The sequence below is a fragment of the Perognathus longimembris genome, chromosome 17 (genome assembly GCF_023159225.1).
Source record: "Perognathus longimembris pacificus isolate PPM17 chromosome 17, ASM2315922v1, whole genome shotgun sequence".
Lineage (NCBI taxonomy): Eukaryota > Metazoa > Chordata > Mammalia > Rodentia > Heteromyidae > Perognathus > Perognathus longimembris.
Genome location: NC_063177.1, coordinates 5893767 through 5914957, shown reverse-complemented (window position 1 = coordinate 5914957; position 21191 = coordinate 5893767). Strand labels below are relative to the sequence as shown.

Genomic DNA, 21191 nt, shown 5'->3' with positions numbered 1-21191 from the left:
CTTCAGACTTTTGGGTGGGTAACTGGACATAAGAGTCTCATGGACTTTCCTGCCTGGGCTGCCTTTGAATTGAGATCCTCAGATCTCAGCCTCCTGAGTAGCTAGGATTATAGGTGTGAACCCTGATGCTATTATTTTTTAGGCAAGGTCTTATTCACTTTGTATTCCCAGCTGGCCTCAAACTATAACCTGCTGCTACAGCTTCCCAAGCAGCAGGACTGCAGGCAACTGTCATTACACCTGGCTCAACCCAGCTGGGTTCTGCATTTGAGGAATAAAATCACTTTCGATTCTGACAGTATAAACACCACTATGATTTTAAAACATGCCAGGTAAAATTGTACCTTTAGCTGATCTCTAAAATGGTGATTGGGACTGAACGCTTATATTAGGTGTCACAGCCCTTTTTAGTTTTAAAATTGCCATTATGAATAAGCAAATGAGCATGTGGCTAGGTCAAAGAAAAAAAATGTGTAATGGGCTTAATTTAGAACAACCCAATTAAGTGCCCCAAATGGAGCTGAAAGGGTCTGGCAGCAGGGGTACTGCTGCTGGCCGCGCAAATCCAGGCCATCGCTGCTCCCCACAGAACCACTCACCTGAGACTGCAGGGCTAGCACCTGCTTCTCCAGGTTCTTCCTGGCCTCCTCCTCCTCCTCCTGCTGCTCCTGAAGGCTGTTCTTCTCCTCTTCCAGCTGCCGGATCCGACTGCTCAGGTTCAGCTTCTGGCGTGTCTCCTCCTGAAGGAGCTCCTGTTCATTTGTTTAAAAAGTTGACGCTTGTTACATTTATCACCAAACATCCACATCCACCTCTACCACTACCATAAAAACAAAACAAAACAACTCCCCTCCCCCCCGCCAAGATAAAAAAAAAAAAACAACTTTCATAAAAAAGGAGCTAGCTCCATGGGCAGGAAATACTGTGGCATTCATAAGCACACTTAATTTTCTAACAGCCCAAATTAACTCTTAAGGTCAATACTGCGCCAAGCCTGTTCTCAAGGATGGTAGCACCGTGCGTCCAGAGCCAGGCCAGGGGCTGCGAGGCCCCTGAGATGCCTTCCCTGATGCCTGCACCTCTCCTTTCTAGAATTTCCTGTCTACTCCCCTGCTAGGATCAGGCACTCATCCGTTCCCACTGGGATGACCTTCAGTCCTGGGCCTCCTTCATTACCTGTTGGTCACCTGCCAGGCTTTTTCTCACATGAAAAAGCAGATGTGAACATTTTCAGGGCAGCACAGAGCTTTCTGGCCGCTGTCAGTTACCATCCTGATATGCCTTGTCCCAGTAGGTGCCTCGCTCAAGCTCAGCGGGTCCCTAAGCATCCCACTGTCTATTTGTCTGAAGTTTCTGTCCCTCTGTCACCAGCACCCACCCCAGAACCTGGCAAATAAACACAAATGCTTGAAAAATAATAAAAATAGGATGAAAAAGAATTGAAGAAAAAAGTGCCACATTACTTTTAATTACCTTGCTATTCATTTTAGAAACACTTCCAAACAATTTAATACAAGTCTCACCGGAGAAGCATCAATCCAATTTTTTACAAAGGAGACTGTGAACAGTGGCATGAGATCTCAGCCATAATAAATCGTTTCCTCGCTTTTTTTCGGGGTGGGGAGGGGGAAGTTCTGGGGTTTAAAATTGGGGCCTTATGCTCACTAGTTAGGTATTTTACCACTTGAGAGCCATACCTCCAGCCTCCTCTTTTGAGATTGGGTTTTTCCTGTATAGTCCTGGGTGGCCTTGAACTCAAAAGCCACCGGCCTCAGCTTCCCAAGTGCAGAGATTACAGGTATGTACAGGTATGCACCGTTCTGCCCAGCTAGCTATAATAAACATTTAAGATAGTGCAACAAGACCACTCGTGCTGGGGAAACCACAGCTGGCCGCGCCCATACATAGTGGCTAGCATCACCTCCCAGGCCAGTCCTGGGCCAGCAGCGCACAGAGGCCCCAGGCTCTGCATTCACCATGTTACCTTGCACTGCTACCCACATTCCAGCAATCTCCACTGAGGTTTGCTGGAGATTCCTCGAGGAGCAGGTTATAGTGCAAGACTGCTCCAAATACCAGTACAATGGATTGCATATTGACATTCTAGAAGGCGATGGTGAAACTGGCACATTTCCCACCTTATACTGTAGCGGTTACTTCTTACTAACACCCCTTGAGCCCCGCTGGGTACCTGGGTGTCCTGTAGTTGTGACTCCAGGCTAGATGCATCCTTAGCAAACTTAATGCCCTTCTTTTCCGCTTCTTCCAGAAGGGTTGAGACATTATCCAACTCATTCTGCAAAGAAGAGTGGAGATTACATTCAGTTCTACAGTAAGAAGCCAATGAAAGGAACTAGTCACAGCTCAGAACACAAATGGAGTAGTCTTTGGGGAGTGTGTGTGTGTACGTGTGTGTGTGTATTAGAAAGTGCCAAATCCAACTAAGATCACCACCACCAAGATTGTCATCTTCCAATAGGTTCGAGTACATAGGTGTTAAAGCCTGCCCCTCTCAGTAGCATAGCCTCCTGCTGAAAGGTCCTGGGGCTGATTGTGTGACAATTCTTCCTAGAGGTAGGCAACTGCCTGGTTTCACATCGATCACGGAGAGACAAACATGATGTCAGGTCCTTGGAAAGAGCCATGGTCATCCTTGTGTGATAAGGCTGTTCAGACTGGCAGGTGTCTTTTTTTTTTTTTTTTTTTAATTGGTGTTAAGTCTTGAACTCAGGGCCTGGCACTAGTGCCCTACCACTTTGAGCTACAATTCTACATCTGTTTTTTTGGTGGTTAATTAGAGATAAGAGTCTCATGGATTTTCTTGCCTGGGGCTGGCTTTGAACCATACTCCTCAGATCTTAGCTCCCCCCTGAGTAGCCAGGATTACAGGTGTGAGCCACCAGTGTCTGGCTTGGCAGGTGTTTTATTGGGATCCTTTTCACACCAAAGTATTATAAGCATTTGCTTTGAGGGCAAGTACCATTTACATTCCTGTAGAACTTATGCATGTTAAGGGACTCAAATTTTTCTTTCCTTTTCTTTCTTTCTTTCTTTCTTTCTTTCTTTTTTTTTTTTTGCCAGCCCTGGGGCTTGAACTCAGGGCTTCAGCACTGTCCCTGGCTTCTTTTTGCTCAAGGCTAGCACTCTGCCACTTGAGCCATAGCACCACTTCTGGCTTTTTCTGTATATGTGGTGCTGAGGGTTTCATGTATACAAGGCAAGCACTCCACCACTAGGCCATATTCCCAGTCCAAGGGACTCAAATTTTTTTTTTTTTTTTTTTTTTTTGGCCAGTCCTGGGCCTTGGACTCAGGGCCTGAGCACTGTCCCTGGCTTCTTCCCGCTCAAGGCTAGCACTCTGCCACTTGAGCCACAGCGCCGCTTCTGGCCGTTTTCTGCATATGTGGTGCTGGGGAATCGAACCTAGGGCCTCGTGTATCCGAGGCAGGCACTCTTGCCACTAGGCTATATCCCCAGCCCCAAGGGACTCAAATTTTAATTCTTGTATTCACCCTACCTAAAGGACCATATTCATCATGAATATTTAGCTGTTTCCAGGGTCAGATTTGGGGAATGCAAGAAAAATGATCTTAAAAGGATCTCTCTTTTTTTCTTCTTCTCTCTTTTTTCCTCAAGGACAACTCTAGTAACTTCTCATGCCTCAAGCCTTCATAGTGTGTTCTGTTATTTTGTGAGGCTCAGAAAGGGCTGGCAGGGACATTCATTCTCCTTTGCCCTCTGCTTGTGTTAGCAAAGACAAAGCTTATGGAGGATGCGTCTGACCCCTATATAAGCCACCCATATTCCACATTTACCCTTTTTGGATCTACTAGGGTTTGAACTCAAGGCCTCAAACTTGCAAGGCAGGTGTTCTGCCACTGAAGCCATGCTCCAGCCTCTGCTTTTGCTCTTTCAGCAACATCCTTCAGAGAGCTCTTACCCCATCAACCTTGGGAACAGTGTGGTAGGGAATGGTTTGAGCCATGACAGCCTGACCTGGGTCCTGCAAATGGCCAGCAAGTAAGCAGGTGAGGCAGGGCCTCAGTTGCTATGAGCTGGACATGGTGTGAGGAGGAAATGGGGGATGCATGCACCCAGGGGCCTACCATCTGCCTGCCGCTGCTCGGGGCCCGTTGTCCCTCAACCTTGCCTCCATGGCATGCAGAGTTCATGACAGGAATTTTAAGACCTACCCTTTCACAAGTATCTTTTATAAGCATGGATACTCGCATAAATAACCACAGTACTTCACACGTGTTCATGCAGAGCATGCTCAAGTTGGAGACAGCTCATGCTGTCCCCAGGAACCTGGATGCTAAATCAGTTCCCACCATGTACTTTCTAAATGGTAGCTGTGGATCACGGTGCCTAAATTATTTGTGCAATCATATGGATTATGCAGAACCCTGTTTTCCTCCCAGAGGTGTGAAATTTGGGGTGTTTCAGGCAGAGTGCTCATCGGACCAGGCTCAGAAATGACATGTCCGAGTCTCCACTGAGCTTCCCGGAGGAGAGCGCTCCATGTGCATACACTCACTGGCAGAGGGGAGGTGGGACTGGGCCGGAACACCACTGCCCGCAGGACCCGGTTCCTTTTCTTGCTCTGTGTTCTACACTGGGATAAATCCCATCTGTGAGGAGGATCACACACTGACTTCGGAGTCCTCCCAGTAGATCATTGCATGGTGGGAGCATTTAGCTCCCACAACACCTTTCTCTAAATTTCCTCTTCAATGCAGCAGCACAGCAGGTATATCTTTTCTTACCAACATATACTCATCTTACCAAGATTTTATTGGTTGTACTTGAGTCCATTGTAGACATTAAGGTTACTTACAATGGTGTGTGTGTGTATGTGTGCGCATGCGGGCACGCGTGCGTGTGTGTGCACGCACTGGTCCTGGAGTTTGACTTAAGGTTTGAGTGCTCTTTTTTGCTTATAGTGCTCTCTCACTTGACCCACAGTTCCACTTCCCAAGGATTTTCCTGCCTGGGCTGGCTTTGAACCTTATTCCTCACACCTCAGCCTGCTAGGATTATTCCCTATGAGCTCCTGGCACCTGGCTAGCTTATATGCTTTTATACACACTTCTGCAGAGAACATTCTTGATGTTGAATTTATGCCTAGCCGTCACTATTTCTCTAGGATAAATAACGAGACATTGATTTTTCTGCATGGGTATTCACAGCTTTAGTGTGTGTCATAGAACTGACAAACTGTCCTCTAGAAAGAAGCTTCAGTAATTCATGCTCCAGCCACTTGTGTGTACAAATTCATCATCCTCAAGTCTTTGCCATTACTAGGTATTTTGCCTATTGCTTTCTTATTTTCTAGATTAATGGACAAGGTGAGGTTGTTAAGAGTCAGGCAAAGAACTTGCGACATCATTCACAGTGAAGACCAATTCAGGCTGTTTTTCTTTCTCATTTATACTGGGATCTTTACTTGAGCTATGCTCTCAGAGCTCTTATGCTGTTTTATATATACATATATCTTTTCTTTCCCTCTCCACCCCCACCCCCCAGTTGTAGGGTTTTAACTAAGGGCCTGGGTGCTATCTTGAGCTCTTTTGCTAAAGGCTAGATAGAGCTCTACCACTTTGAGCCACAGCTCCATTTTTTTTTTCCTTGTGGTTAATTGGACATAAGAGTCTCAGACTTTCTGACCTGGGCTGGCTTTGAACTGTGATTCTCAGAACTCAGCCTCGTAAGTAGCTAGGATTACAGGCATGAGCCAGTAGTGCCTGACTATTGCTGTCATATTTTTATTTTACATTCATTACAGTAATAAACACTGGTGATATCTAGGAGTTGCATACAATGGTAGTTTTCAGATATGTATCAACACATTTCCCTTGGCCACAGGAAGATAAAAAGGCCAAACTGGGCAAGCTAGAGTGGGACCTGTTCGGCGCCCAGGTGTTTCAGCTTACCTGTAGCTTATTGGCTTTCTCTGCCAACTCTACCCTGAGTCTGTCGCCTTCTGAGACCTTGGCATGGAGCTCCTGGACCTGGGCATCCAGCTTCTTTCTCTTGTGCTCAGACTCAGCCTTGACCTGCTGTAGCACCTTCACCTCACACGCCAGCTCTTTGTTGTCAATCTCCAGGCCCTGCTTGTTCTTCTCCAGATTTGCTTTGAACTGGGAGAGAAGTAGGGGGAACTTAGGTCATTTCACAGCTCTCTGTAAGAAGCCCTGCTTCTGGGCCTAATGGTAGCGAGTCCACCATCAGCGCCTGCTATTCTGGGCAGCTGGGTTTCGAGGTGATGAATGCCCAGTCTGTAGAGCTCTGCTCACGGTGGTAGACATGGATGTCTACGGGCTATGTAATTATCACCCACATGGGGTGGAGCAAACAAACACACCTTAAAAAAGTTAACTAACACGAATTAAATCTGGTTCAGAGACAGGTCTCTGGGCAAAAGAGGTGGCTTCAATCTGGATCTCTACTTTCGAATTGTGTGACCCTGGTTTGGTTACCTTCCCATGTGGGGCCTCAGTTTCCTTATCCTTTCCATGAGAATGAGAGAGACTACCCTACAGGACTGGAATCAAGACTAAAGAAGGCAGTGCTCAGAGCACTCAGCACAGTGTCTGACCCCCACTAACAAATGCTGTCCCTGGTCACACTAGCACACTGCTAGACAGAGAAGACAAAGCTAGGAAAACCAGGCAAAGAGCAAAGGCATAAAGGAAGGATTTCTGGGAACTAGGAGAAAAGAAGACAGTCTGCACAGGAGAATGGGTTGAGGTAAGGAAGGCATATGAAGTCTTGGCAGAATGGCAGGCCTCTATGTGAGAGATAGGTGGGAGAACAACGAAGGATGACAATGAGGACTGAGACAAGATGAGAGGCGGGGAAGGCCACGAGGGCTCAGTGACTGAGGAACACTAGGAAGGGAACATTGAAGCTTCTTGGCAGCAGTCAAGTGAGAATGACTGAAACCACTCTTGGTCTGTGGCTAAGCCATTGGGAGAATGATGACATCCGTGAGACACAGGGGAGGAACATGTGACTTGTGGCCACTGGATCCATCCATCTTCTACAAAGATGAATATAGGGCATATGGCTTTTCTCTAAACAGTGTGCTTTACGAAAGCAGCTACTACCTATGAGCAATTGGCATGCGCCCAGCCCGGCTTAGTCTGAAGGCTGAAGTTCATCACTACAGAACTGAATGGGGCAGCCAAGCACCATGGCAGCTGTCCGATGGAGGATGTTCCGTGGGACGTGGCCATGGCTGGGGTCGCCTACCCTTTTAGCTTGCTCCAGTTGCTCAGAGAGCTCCTCCAGGGCTGTTGCATGTCTCTGTCTCATGTCTTGAATTTGTGCTTCATGGTTCTTAGTTTCTTCCTCGAGAGCCTTCTTCAGCTCAGCCACTTCCTGTTCACGTTTTGTGCTAAAAAAAAAAAAATAAAATAAAAAGTCCAGAATTAGTCAACTGGTTAAGTTAAAACACACATGAAGCTGCATGCTGATGGCTTACACTTGTAATCCTAGCTTCTTGGGAGGTAAGATCAGGACTGCAGATCCAGGCAAGCTGGGACAGGTAAGTGTTTGAAATTTTAAGGCAAAATCCCAGCTGTGGTGAAAAGTGAAAAATGGGGACTGTGGTCCAAGAGCATGCCTAGACAGGAATTGAGACCCTAACTCAAAGTAACCAGTGTAAAAATAGCTAGAGGTATGGCTCAGTGGTAGAGACTATCACGTGTAAGGCCCTGAGTTCAAATCCCAGTACTGCTAACCCCACCCAACCCCAGGCTTGGCGAGTGACATCACAGCACTTAGCTGAGGAGAGCAATGACTGGCTGAGGGGCACTCAGCTGAAGAAAGGAAAATGGCGGGCCTGATGGTGTCTGTCATGATTTGGGCCATGAGTATTTATGAACAGAGGCAGTTTGGAGGTTTGTTGGATGGTGTGTTTAGCCCATGTTCCCCAAAGACAGGTGGTTGGAGTCCATCTGAGCCAAGCGGGGCTAAAGGCCTCCAACCTTCTCAACAAAGTAACAGCTCTGCAGTCTTACTTAAGTCCTAGCCTTCTTTTGTGAATCTAGAGAACACTGAACTTTGGAAATGTCTATGCTTGGCTGGACTTTTTTTTTTTTTTTGCCAGTCCTGGGCCTTGGACTCAGGGCCTGAGCACTGTCCCTGGCTTCTTCCCGCTCAAGGCTAGCACTCTGCCACTTGAGCCACAGCGCCGCTTCCGGCCATTTTCTGTATATGTGGTGATGGGGAATCGAACCCAGGGCCTCATGTATCCGAGGCAAGAGTTTGCCACTGGGCCCTTGGCTGGACTTTTGACCAGAGTAGAAAAAAAAAAATGCTCTGATTGTTTTTCCAATTTACCTCTTGCAAAAACAAAGACTACAAATGAGAGATGTATTTTCACCAAAACCGTAATGGGCTTAATTGTAGCACTTACAGATGGTGTTATGGGAAACAGTAGGTCTCCCACAGCTCAGGTGTGCACTCTGCCCCTGTCAAGGGCACTCAGAGCATTCAGGCCACGCCCACCTGTCTGCTTGTTCTTACTGGAATTGTGTATCCCATAATTAAGAAGCAAGTCCTTAACAGCTGGAATTCTCTTCTGCAGGCTCATCGGCATCTTAAGTTCCTTTAGGTCTATGATGAAAATCTAAAGGAACTAACCACATTATTTAGTCTGAGGCAAAGAGAAGCTAAAGGATTCCTTTGATTCTTAGATTCAGGTAGGGACCAGGAGTGAAACTGTTCATCCTGAAGACCTCCTCTCAGCAGTGACCTCAGCCCCTGGGACTCACTGCACGGCACACGAAGGGAAAATGTCTACACGGGATTCGGCGTGGGAGTCACTGTGCTAACTGTGTACACATCTGAAAGCTGTGTGAAACAATGCTTAGCAGAAGTGGGGTGCTCTTACAGGCTCAGTCTGCCTTGTTTTGAGGCTTGTGTATGCCATGTGAGCAAGTGCTGGCCTCTGCGCTATAGCACAGCCCTCGTTTCAGCATTTACTAAGCACATATATGCTCAGGTTGACAAATATAAAGAGTGATTTACCATGGAAAGGGCAAATTTGTTTCTACTTAGTGAAATAACATCATTAATCAAAGTTACTCTCTATATGTTGTTCACAATTATAAAAAAATAATTAGAAAAGCACACAGGAACATTTAATTCCAATGTTATTTTTATACTTTAAGTGCAAATTAACCAGACCTTCTGTTTATCTGAAAATGTTGAAATTCCAGAGTCTTATTTCCTATTTTGTCCTTATATTAAACACCTAAAACCTGGTTATGGCCAAGAATATGACCCTTCAACCTGCCTTCTAATCAGTGCCCCAAGATGGGCACCAGTGGATCACGCCTGTGATCCTAGCTACTCAGGAGGCTGAGATCTGAGGATCGTGGTTCAAAGCAAGCCCAGGAAGGAAAGTCTTTGGGACATTTTTTTTTTTTTTTTTGCCAGTCCTGGGGCTTGAACTCAGGGACTGGGTACTGTCCCTGAGCTTCTTTTACTCAAGGCTAGCACTCTACCACTTGAGCCACAGAACCACTTTTGGCCTTTTCTGTTTATGTGGTGCTGAGGAATTGAACCCAGGGCTTCATGCATGCAAGGCAAATACACTACTGCTAAAACACACTCAGAAAAAGCCAGAAGTGGCACTGTGGCTTATGTGGTAGAACGCTAGCCTTGAGCACAAAGAGGCACAGGCCAGGGACAGCACCTAGGCTGAGTTCAAGCCCAAGAGCCAGCAAAAAAAAAAAAAAAAAAAAAAAAAAAGTCAGTGTCCTTTCTCAACATTTCTCATCCTTTCCTGATGGGGTCTGGGGAATGTGTTAGTGCCTAGGCTCCTTCCACAGGATGATGAGAAAAAGCTTGCTTTTGGTGCAGGATCCTGGTTATTTGGCTTTTCTGCCTCTTAGCTTTTACAAGCTCTTGGGATTTACCTGGGACATCTGATGGGGGTGGAGGTGGGGCCAGGCAGAGCTGGCATGTTGTGTTAACCAATCCCCTGACCGACAGTGAAACCAGCATTCCCAGAATGTTGGGATGACCCAGATGATCCATCTTAGCCCACCGGGGAAAGGCCCTGGCTCTTCCACACCACCTCCTCCTGGTTGTTCTGGGTCATTTCTACCTCTCTCAGACATCTGTCTTCAGAGGTATTTTGTCTTTCTGGGGCTGAAATGTTGCAGGTTCCTACTTGTGAGCCTTCTCTGGCTCTGTCCAGCCATGGGTCGCTTTCTTCAGACCTGCACCTGCTGCTGGCTCCTGGCATACTGCCCCTGTCCTTGCCTAGGACCTGTGCTCACGCTTCTCACCTCAGCACCCACACACTCCTTCCAGCCTGCCTGCCTACCCTGCTCATGCCAATGAGTACCACCAGCAGGTGCCAACCCACACTCGCACCTCTTCTGTTATTTCCTCTCCTTTTCTAGCCTGCTTGCCCTTCCTATCTAAGTCTCTTTCCAGCTCAGTGAGTGTTGCTGTCTCTCTTTCCTGCCGTTGGCTTTCTGATGTGGCACTGTCTTTCAGTCGGAAGGGCCATGTGCTGCCCACAGCACACGTGTTCTGCCTCTTGGCTGGTTTGTGTCTGTCACTATTCCATCACCATTCTCCCTGCTAGGGTCCCTAGGAGGCAGAAAGGATTTCTTGAATGGCATCTCCCAGATACTGTGGGACCCCAAAGGAGCCAGCGCAACACAGCACAGCACATGTGCAGCCAGCAGATGCCCGGAGGAGCCCCTGCCGCACTCACCGCAGTTCCTGCTGAGCCGCCGTGGTGTCCAGAGTGTCCTCGAGCTCAGTTTTCAGAGCCTCCAGCTCCTCACTTAAGTCCCTTTTCTGCTTCTCTGCTTTGTTTCGTGAAGCCTTCTCCGACTCAAAGTCTTCTTGGAGTTCGGCAATCTGAGCTTGGAGCTCACGCACAACTTTGAGTGCATTATTCTTATGCAGCGTCTCGTCATCACCTCTGTCAAAAGATCCAAGCAGAGAGGCACTCAGGGCCGTGTGGCAAATGGCATCTCCTCCCTGTTCTAGGGATGCTGCTTCTGTCTCCTCCTTCCTGGGTCTGGCTGGGCCTATCTGTCCTCAAGTACATGGCCTGGGAGGGCCCCAAAGCAGGCGATGGGAGCCACAAAGACGATCCAGGCCAGCCTCCTTTCCAAAGGGCTTCAGTTCTCCATTAGGAGGTGAATAGCTGCTCACCAATGGCTCATACCTATAACCCAAGCTACTCAGAGGAGGCTGAGATCTGAGTATTGTGGTTTGAAGCCAGCCTGGTCAGAAAAGTTTGTGAGATTCTTATCTGCAGTTAACCAGTAAAAAGCTGAAAGTGGAGGTGTGACTCAAGTGGTACAGTACCAGCCTTGAGTGAAAAAGCTAAGAGTGAATGGCACTGAGTTCAAGGCCTGGTATTGGGTGTGTAACACACACACACACACACACACACACACACACACACACACACACACACACAGATGGGACAATCTCACTGTAAAGACCAGTGAAGTCAGAGTGCTGGCCTGGGGGATGCCTGCAGGCACGAAGCATTCGTGTGCCTCACCATGTGAAGGTGTAAAAGCCTTCACACCTTCCTTCCCACTTTTCCATGCAGCCCCCTGTACCTACATGCCAGTAGGTGATAGGTTTTTCTGACAGGAACAGTAGGGGTGTCTGAGGCAAAGGATGGGGAAGCTGGTAAGATTTGACAGCAACCAGGAGATATTTAATTTTAGCCTTAAATGACAAGAGCTTGTCTCTAGGTGGAAAAGCAGCTGATCTAGCTAGAGTACCAGTGGCAAGAGAAAAAGTTTTGTTGTGGTTTCTGATTAGAACATACTGTAAGTCCTATGTAGCCAAAGTTATGCTTTAGAAGGAAGTAAAGGTAAGTATGTGGCTGATGTATGGTTTGTGTTCTAGGATCACATGGCTTAGAGCCAAATATTAGATCACCTTATAAGAGAGTGATGATCATTTCTGGCAAGTGAGTCTTTCTCAAGTTTCTAGACACAGTGAGACTAGGTTGAAAACAAAAATCCACTGTGGTAAAATTGTTTGTTCTGGCATTACTTCCCTAGGATTTCATGTTGACCCCTCATTTGTAGGTATAGATTTTGAGAATAGATTGTGAGATTTTTCTCGCTGCCTAGCAGAAGTTATATACTCCTGATTTCCTCATGAGATTGTCATCCATCACAGCAAGTTAACTTTCCTGCTCCCCCACGCATAAGCCACATGGCAGGAACTTTAGCCTCAGCAGCTGCTTTACACCAAAGCAAAGGAGGCACGGCTGACCTGGCCAGGGCGCCCTGCAGCTCCTCTTCCTTCTTGGCCAGCTGGATCTTGAGCTCATCAATCTGAGCCTGGAGCTCAGCAATCTGGTCCTGTAGATCAGTTGTCTCACCATCCAGTTTTCTTTTGGCCTTTTCTAGTTCCTGTCGAGTCTTCTCTTCCTTCTTCAAGCGTTCTGTAAGGAAAGACACAAGTGCTCCACAAATGAAATTTAACGGATCAAAGCTGAGAATCAACTGTTTTATTCAAAGGCATGTCACTGCCTGAATGACAGTCTCAAATGCTCAGTCAGTTGAAATCTACCACCAAGATCAGACAGAGATGAAATAAGTTAGTGTAAGCATGAGATCTTGCGGAAACTGGAAAGACAGAGGAACGGGCACAGGGCTGTATGTCTTCCCCATCTTCGCCTCTTCAATTCTGTGGTAACTTTTAATCAAGGCTAGCGACCTATTCCTCACAGCAGTGGGCTTGGGTACTTTGTGCTCTCCAGCAGGAACCCACTGTAGAGAGGATGAGACAAGGGCCCCAGCCCCCACCACATCATGTCTGTTCTGTGGGTACCTCCTCTCCTTGTCAGAAGCCACAAACCAGCAAAGTGGTTTGTGAAAAGAAGTTCATACTGACATTGTCTTTTGTCTATACTAAAAAAAAAACCAACAAAAAACATAGCCCTAAATACCTTAAAAAAAAAACACAAAAGATCCTATCAAGTGTCCTCCCCCCAACCCCTACAACCCATGTCCATTTTCTCATCCAAAAAGCATGCATGAAGAGAGTGAATGAGCACACCCTTGCAAGACCCTGAGCTAAAATCATGGTTGTCTGGGTTTCCACTTAGACACTGGCTACTCTGTAAGGTGACACTCAGGCAGTTAAACACAGTGCATGCGTCAGAAAACCCAGTGGTCTGCGGATTTCAGAGGTAATTTAGATCCCACGTCCAGCAAAAGGCAGTATATTGTATTGTGGTACCAAACTTACAAAAGTAAAACCATGCTAAACCCGGTGGCAGAAACCTGTAGCCCTGGCACTCGAGAAGCGGAGATGGAAAGAATCCCAAGTTCTAGGCCAGCTTGGATGACATAACAAGACCATGTCTCAAACAACAAACCATTTTGATGCTATTCCATTACAAATATTGAGTAACTAGGCAAAACAAAATAACTTGTAAGAGATTTATTTATTGCCAGTCCTAGGGCTTGACCTCAGAGCTTATGTGCTGTGCCTGACCTTTTTGGCCCAAGGCTAGCATTTTACCACATCTCTATTTTTGGCTTTTTGGTGGTTAATTGGAGATAAGAGTCTCAAGGATTTTCTTGCATGTGTTGGCTTCAAACCATGATCCTTCGATCTCAGCCTCCTGAGTACCTAGGATTATAGGCTTGAGACACCAGTACCTAGCTAAGAGATTTATTTTAATAAAGAACACCCTGGTGGGATATTGATAATCTAGACAGAAAAGACCAATGAGTGTAAGGCCCTGAGTTCAAGCCCTAGAACTGACAACAACAAAAAAGGAGAGAATCTAACCTGAAGGCCCTTAGTATCCCAGTTGTTCTAATTAGTGTAAAATCTCACCATTCCCACATCCTTGTCCTAAATTTCTCTAGCCCCAAACACGAACCTTCTAAATCGGAGATCATTACTTCTTGCTTATTCCTGATTTTGGCCAAGTTTTTGGCTTTTTCTTCTTCTTCAGCTAGCTGAGAGGAGCATTCAGTAATGCGATCTTCCATGAGTTTCTTTTCCTGGATAGGAAACAATTCAAATGGGTTTGTGGTTGAGATTGCTCAGCAGTAGCTTTCTTTGAGGAAAGAAAGTAACAGTGGCACAGCTCATGCAATAGAACTCATGCTCCAATAGCAGCTCTCCAGGCTGCAGGTTCTGCCTTGGGCCTGCTCAGAATCCACACCAGCGCTGCATGAACTAGAATTAGCATGAATCAAAAGCCTACAAGACTATAATGATATCTGGTGAATTATAAAAGCTAAAGTAATTCTGATCAAGATGCACTGGACACTTAAGATGGACACATTAAATTATATCTCCCTTGTACCATTGTTTGAAGTTTAGGAAAAAGAATAGGTAAAGTATCATGTTTAGAAATATAGCCAAATAGAGACTTGTAGAGAAAATTAAATAAACCTAAAATCCTGAGCATCAGTGGGTATACAGACATAGATTCTAACACCAGCATTTTATGGAAATGATTTCTTACTTTGATAAATTTGGAATTTTGGTCTTCAAGAAGTAGAATCTCCTCTTCCATCTTCTTGATCTTGGCCTCTGCTGTGACTTTCTCCAGCTGCAGTTTTTGCCGAGCTCCTTCTTCCTCATCCAGCTGTTCTTCGAGGTCCTGAGAAGAGGAAATCATGGTCACTCACCTCCTTCACCATGAAGAGTGCACAGGACTACATTAAAATCACATACCCATTCTCATTTTCAAATGGTGTTTGAAAAATAGGTGATACACTTTGCCACCTTTTTTTTATGAATTCAAGTATAAGCTAGGTCAATATCCAACATGGCAAAGTGTAGCAAGCTTTGAAAATAGGCTTCTTTTTTTTTGGTGGTGGTAGTGGGGCGTGAACCCAGGGCTTTGTAGGGCAGGCACTCTACCATCTGAGCCATGCCCCCAGCACTTTAGTTTCAGATGTTTTTCGAGATAGGGTCTTGAGAAGTTGCCAGGAATGGACTTGAATTTGGGATCTGTTTCTCAAGTAGCTGGGATTATACGTATGTATCACCATGTGAAAAAATAGCCATTTCTTTTAAATGCAATTTCAGGAAATTGTCAGCTGCAGTCTTATAAAAAGACCTACAGCCAGGTGGCGGCGACTCACAAAATCCTAGCTACTCAGGAGGCTGAGATCTGAAGATTGTGTTTTGAAGCCAGCCTGGGCAGAACAGTCTGGGAGACTCTTTTTTTTTTTGCCAGTCCTGGGCCTTGGACTCAGGGCCTGAGCACTGTCCCTGGCTTCTTTTTGCTCAAGGCTAGCACTCTGCCACTTGAGCCGCAGTGCCACTTCTGGCTATTTTCTGTATATGTGGTGCTGGGGAATTGAACCCAGGGCTTCATGTATATGAGGCAAGCACTCTTGCCACCAGGCCATATCCCCAGCCCTGGGAGACTCTTATCTCGAATAAACTACTCAGAAAAAGCCGAAGTGGCGCTGTGGCTCAAATGGCAGAGTGTTAGCCTTGAGCACAAAGAGACTCAGGGACAGCACTCAGGCCCAGAGTTAAAGCTCAGGACTGGCAAAAAGAAAAAAGACTTGCAATAAAATGTTATTTGTAAAACTAAATAACCATAACTGTTGTACATTCATGGTAGAAAGGTCTTGGTACATTTATAAAATGGTATGTCACATAGTAACTGAAATTCATACTTTGCAGCAGTTAGTAAGACAGGAATATAGTGATATGTAAATGTAGGAATATGAATATAGTAACATATTAATCATATATGTAATTTAGTTAAATTCAACCATCTATGTTCAGCCAAAAGGAGAGGAAGAGAGCACGTAATATGCAAGGTACATAAGACTGGGTCAGTGAGAAATCAGCTTGGCTCAGGAACTCCTATCACAACCTGAGTCTAGCATATATACCTATTTTTCTTCTAACATGCTTACCTTAAAAAATTATTATGGGGCTGGGAATATGGCCTAGTGGTAGAGTGCTTGCCTCGTATACATAAAGCCCTGGGTTCGAATTCCTCAGCACCACATATACAGAAAAAGCCAGAGTGGTGCTATGGCTCAAGAGGTAGAGTGTTAGCCTTGAGCAAAAAGAAGACAGGGACAGTGCTCAGGCCCTGAGTCCACACCCCAGGACCAGCAAAAAAAAAATTTAAAAAAGATATATTATGATTACTGTTTTTGTTGGTCCTGGAGCTTGAACTCAGGGCCTAGGTGAGCTTTTGGTGGTGAACTGGAGATGAGTCCCATGGACTTAACTGCATGGGCTGGCTTCAAACCATGACCCTCAGATCTCAGCCTCCTGAGTAGTTAAAAATACAGGTGTGAGCTACCAGTACTTGCTTCATTTCATGGCCCACATTACTGTATATGAGAAATATGTTAGAAAACAGAGTTGTATCCACTAGTCCACCTTTGGTCCTAGACTAGAGTCTTAAAGAGTATATGCTTTTTACAGTCTTGTGTTAATCTGCTGACCTATTTCAGGACATCTGAAAGCATTAGTGTTGAAAAATAGAATAAAATAGTATGGCTGATTTACTGCCTGAGTTATTTGATATTTGCTCAAATGGCTGAACTCTCTAAGCATCATAAAGATAAACATGGGGTGAGGGAAGCACTGGGAGAAATATTCCTGGAGGAAATTTTGGAGAGGAAAATTTGGCACTGGACCCATGGTCTACTGGGTACATGCTAATAGCAGACACTGATGGTGGGAGAGGCAGAAAGGAGACCAGGTTGCGTGTCATAGGACGCAGGCAGAACAGCCTTTGGCGCCATCATTTGTCTGGGTGTTGTGCTTCATGGAACGTCAGCTTGTAATATATATTTTTTGCCAGTCCCGGGGCTTGATCTCAGGGCCTAGTCACTGTCCCTGAGCTTCTTTTGCTCAAGGCTAGCACTTTACCACTTGAGCCACAACGCCACTTCTGGCTTTTTCTGTTTATGCGGTGCTCAGGAATCAAACCCAGGGCTTCATGCATGCTGGGCAAGCACTCTACCACTAAGCCACATTCCCAGCACTTCAGCTTGTATTTTTAAAAAGAAAAGTACCAGGGAAGAGCTATTTTGTCCTATTACAGTGCTGAGCATTGCCTATGAACCTAGCCACTTGGTAGATGCTTATCTAATGAATGGAGTAGCAGAATCATTTATGACAACATGGTTAGATAGGTCCACAATGCTCCACAAAACCCCCAGGAGCTTTCTGACTTTGCATCTCTTTATATGGCATATTGGAAGATGCCACATCAGAATACAAAAAGATATCTATTCAAAGTTAGGGAAGGAAAATCTGCAAATGAAAGTCAGTGCAATGACCCCAACTCCTTTGCTTCTCAATGGACACAAGAATCCAAACATGCAGATTTTATTTCTTCAAGCTACAGTTCCCATGGAGAACTGCTTGATACCTGAATATGTGCTTGCATTTTTTTCTTTTCGTTTTGGAGCGTCTGGCTTCTCTCTTCTTCTTCCTCTACCCTGGACTCAAGGTCATGCAGAATCTCCTCCAGCTCCTGCTTTTTTGCAGCAAGTCTTGCTCTCATCTCTTCTGCTTCAACGAAGAGCTCAGTCTCTGCTTGTAGTTGTTCTGCAAGGATATTCTTCTCTTCTAAAAGCTGGAAGCACAACACAGGGTCTATACTGTGACTTGCCCCATTGCATGCGCCTGATCTATTCAATGGCAAGGCTCTGCGTTATCACACCAAAGAAACTGGGAGTCAAAACCACTGGGAGCAAAACTTTCAGATACACTTTTGACTAAAGTAGAATCAGTCAGATGAAAACACTTTCAGTTCTTCCTGTTACTTCACATATCCTTAATAATACATAACTAAATCCATACTAAACAATTACAGTTCTGCTAAAGTAAGTTACAAAAAGACAGAGGAGCAGAACATTATTCAAATGTTATAAAATCCACTGTGATCACAAATACATAATATCAAGTGATATTCTTGGCCTTCCTCATTAATAGTTCTGGCTTGAACACTACAGTTCAACTGTTATTGTTATCCACAAATACTTCTTGAGCCTCTGCTTTCTCCATGAACAGGAACTGCCTGTACAGGGACAGAGATCCAAGAACCCTGTCACTAGAGAAGGGAAGGGTGGGGGGCTTTGATGCCAACTGTCACATCCTTTTCTTTCTGTCTGTTTCACCTAATAAGCAGCCATGGGAAGCTGACAGCACAGGGAGCTGCCTCTAACACAGGTGTTAAAACACAAGCTTGATAGCAAACAGAACCATCTGGGTGTTTGAAGAATGAGAAAGGCAAAGCTGTAGAATTTTAATGTAAGTAAATCTAAATAAAGTGTGAGGCAAACTTGTTAACCCAGCTCTGAAAGGGCTTATGCTACGAAAAGGAGTGAGAAGCCCTCTCATAAAGCAGGATGCTCATAAAGCAAGATGCTAAGGTTGGGACAGGAATGTGTTCTGTTGGCTGCTCTCTGTGGCCATCCTAGCCACCATGGAAATGTGAGGTAGAAGGTAAGTGCACCTGTTGGTGCTTCCTCTCCATCTCCTCAAGTTCTCCTTCCACCTTCGTCTGCTTCTCTTTCACTTTCAGCAGTTCCTCATCTTTGGCCTGAAGTTCTTCCTCTTGGCGAGTCACTTGCAAGAGAGGTTTTACCTGTGATCAAATGAAACCATTCATCATGACATTTATCTCTCAGGACTCTTACTGCTTAACCCTGCTGCATGGAGGGTGATCTAGCAGTTCCTCTGCCTCACGTACCTTTGTGAAGACTCGCCACCACTGCCAGTGCCGCAGCTTCAGGTATGCGGCGCAGTTCCTCTGCAAGACCTTCAAGGCACTAAGTTGTTGCTGCTTCTTGGCAAAGGCCCTGAAGAACAGGAAGAAACACTGTGTGAGGAGGCAGGTTCTAACTGATCATGAGAAGCCATACTCTCCCATGGCTAATAAGGGAGTGGTCCTCAAAGTGAAATGTATAAAGAAGTTCCACAGTGGTCCTCAAGGTAAAATGTGTAAGGAAGTGTGACAGTCCATCCAAAGCTGTCCAACTTGCTGGCTGGACAGCCCGCCTCAAGCGTTAGTCACCGGCTGCCGAACCTTTATCCTGGATGCATCCCACACCTTCTCTGCTGCTCCCCTTCCAGCCGTGTGTGTGTGTGTGTGTGAAATGGGTGCAATGGTAGGTCTGAATGCATCTTACATTTTCATCAGGCAATAAAAACAGCAGGAGGAAAGATATTTCTTTTCTGCTGCTTAGCACTCCTTGCGCCTTTTATGCTCAGAGAGCCAACTAGCTTTTTATCCATAAGGGGTGGCCTCTGAGAAGGCTTCTCTAGAACCATAGCAGAGGCAGGCCCCCTGCCTTCCGCAGCTTATATCTCGGCTTATATCTCGGTCCCCGCGTGTTTCCCTGCTGCACCCTGTGGCTAGGCAGAACACATCTGGCGGCCTGGCTGTCTCTCCCACTCACACGTGACTTCCATAAAGCTGGGCTGTGTGTCCCCTGCGCCCTTCCATCCCTGGCACTCGTGCAAGGCTCAACACTGCCCCAGCCTCTGGGGGTGATTAGCTGCTTACTTTCTGGCCAGGTAACCTCTGCAAACAGCCTGGAAGAAGATGATGATGTCGGTGATTTTCAAATCTCTTTCTTCTTCTAAGTGTGCCAACACTCCAGCTCTGAAAAATATCTTGCTCTGTCCAATTCTATACAAGTTTGGGTCCAATTCTAAAGCTCGGATCTACGAGAGAAGGAGTCTGTTTCTGTTTTGCTTAGGACAGATTAGGACTGTTGACAAACCAAAAGAATCAAGAAAGCTTACCATTCGTTCGCAGGCTTGTTTGCCATCCATAAAACCTTTGGGAATGGCATTTGGAGTTAGGATCTCATATCTGTAAAAAGATTCCAAGAGAATTGTAGAAATTTGTGAACATATTTATCTACTGTGAACTTTGTCTAACTGGCAATAAATGATAAGTGGTATAAAGAACAAAGAAAGAACTGGGAATTGGTGACATCTGACATTTTTTGCTATGGTGCTGGGGATGGAACATGGGGCCTAGCCTATGCCAAGCAAGAAAGCATTTTACTGTGGAGCTATACTTTGTGTGTATGTGTGTGTGTGTGTGTATGTGTGTGTGTGTGTGTGAGTGTGAGTGTGCTAGTCCTAGGGTTGAACTCAGGGCTTTTTTTCTCAAAATATACACAGACATTGAGACCAAAATGTACTGAAGAAGGAAGGAAAAAGATATCTAAAATGTTTTCAGGACTCACTCCCATTAGATTTTTTTTTTTTTCCTTTTTTGGAGGTTTAAACTCAGAGCCTTGTATTTGTTTAGCAGGTGCCCTATAACTCACCACTTGAGCCATAGCTTCACTTCTGGCTTTTTGGTGGTTAATTGGAAATAAGAGTCTCACAGACTTTCCTGCCCAAGTTGGCTTAAAACAGTGATCCCTAGATCTCAGGCTCCTGAGTAGCTACAATTATAGGTGTGGGCCACCAGTGCCTGGTTTTCACATCTTTATGATACAAATAATTCATACTTTAAGTCATAATGGATGCTCTAAGAGCAATGCCCACAGTTTCTAACAAGAACAGAAATGATCAGGCAGCAAGGCAGCATAGCATGAGTTTGTGTACATGTTCTCTCAACTGTGTACCTCCCATGGATGTACCTACAGCTATGGCTGCACCTCAGTTAAAAACTCTAGCAGAAAGGCAGAGGCTAAAGGATGAGTCCTATTATTAATTTGGGTGTCCTGGATGTGAATTATGAATACCTCTCCTGTCAGTAAAAAAGGGGAACCTACCAGTGTTTATCTGACAATGGAGTCATCACAGTGGTTTTCCCAGGACAGCAAGGCTCACACTACAGTAGCTTCTCAGGTTAGTTCTTTCTCATTGGGGAGGGGACAGGGGACTGGGGTGGAGCTCAGGGCCTGTGCTTGCTAGGCAGATCTCTACCTCCAGCCTGTTCCCAGAATGATTCTTTCTGGAATAGTAGGGGAAGGGGGCCAGGGCCCTTCTGTGGCTTGGAAGCCCTCATTTATTTCATGGGCCAACAAATATATCATATTTCAAAATTTGGAGAATTTTGAAGAAAATGGAAAGGGAAAGAAACAACCAAATGATCTTAGGAAAACTATCAAACAGAATCTACAAATATTTATTTACTACTATGTTTGTATCAATTTCTATTATACACTAGTCAATCTCTTCCTGTTTTGTCTATTCTT

At 45.5% G+C, this 21191-nt stretch overlaps 1 protein-coding gene across 4 annotated transcripts in view; it reads right to left on the bottom strand.

Annotated features, from left to right (window-relative positions):
* Myh10 (myosin heavy chain 10) overlaps positions 1 to 21191 on the bottom strand; it is a 141670-nt gene that overhangs the window by 14910 nt on the left and 105569 nt on the right. For all 4 annotated transcript variants that reach the window (XM_048365454.1, XM_048365456.1, XM_048365453.1 and 1 more), the window contains exons 18-30: positions 19777 to 19846; positions 19535 to 19695; positions 18719 to 18827; positions 18482 to 18613; positions 17393 to 17599; positions 14498 to 14635; positions 13904 to 14027; positions 12280 to 12451; positions 10742 to 10954; positions 7255 to 7399; positions 5934 to 6140; positions 2192 to 2296; positions 600 to 752 (exon numbers count right to left, since the gene is read on the bottom strand). In XM_048365454.1, coding sequence (XP_048221411.1) covers positions 600 to 752; positions 2192 to 2296; positions 5934 to 6140; positions 7255 to 7399; positions 10742 to 10954; positions 12280 to 12451; positions 13904 to 14027; positions 14498 to 14635; positions 17393 to 17599; positions 18482 to 18613; positions 18719 to 18827; positions 19535 to 19695; positions 19777 to 19846 — 1936 coding nt within the window. The remainder of the gene's footprint in view (positions 1 to 599; positions 753 to 2191; positions 2297 to 5933; positions 6141 to 7254; positions 7400 to 10741; positions 10955 to 12279; positions 12452 to 13903; positions 14028 to 14497; positions 14636 to 17392; positions 17600 to 18481; positions 18614 to 18718; positions 18828 to 19534; positions 19696 to 19776; positions 19847 to 21191) is intronic.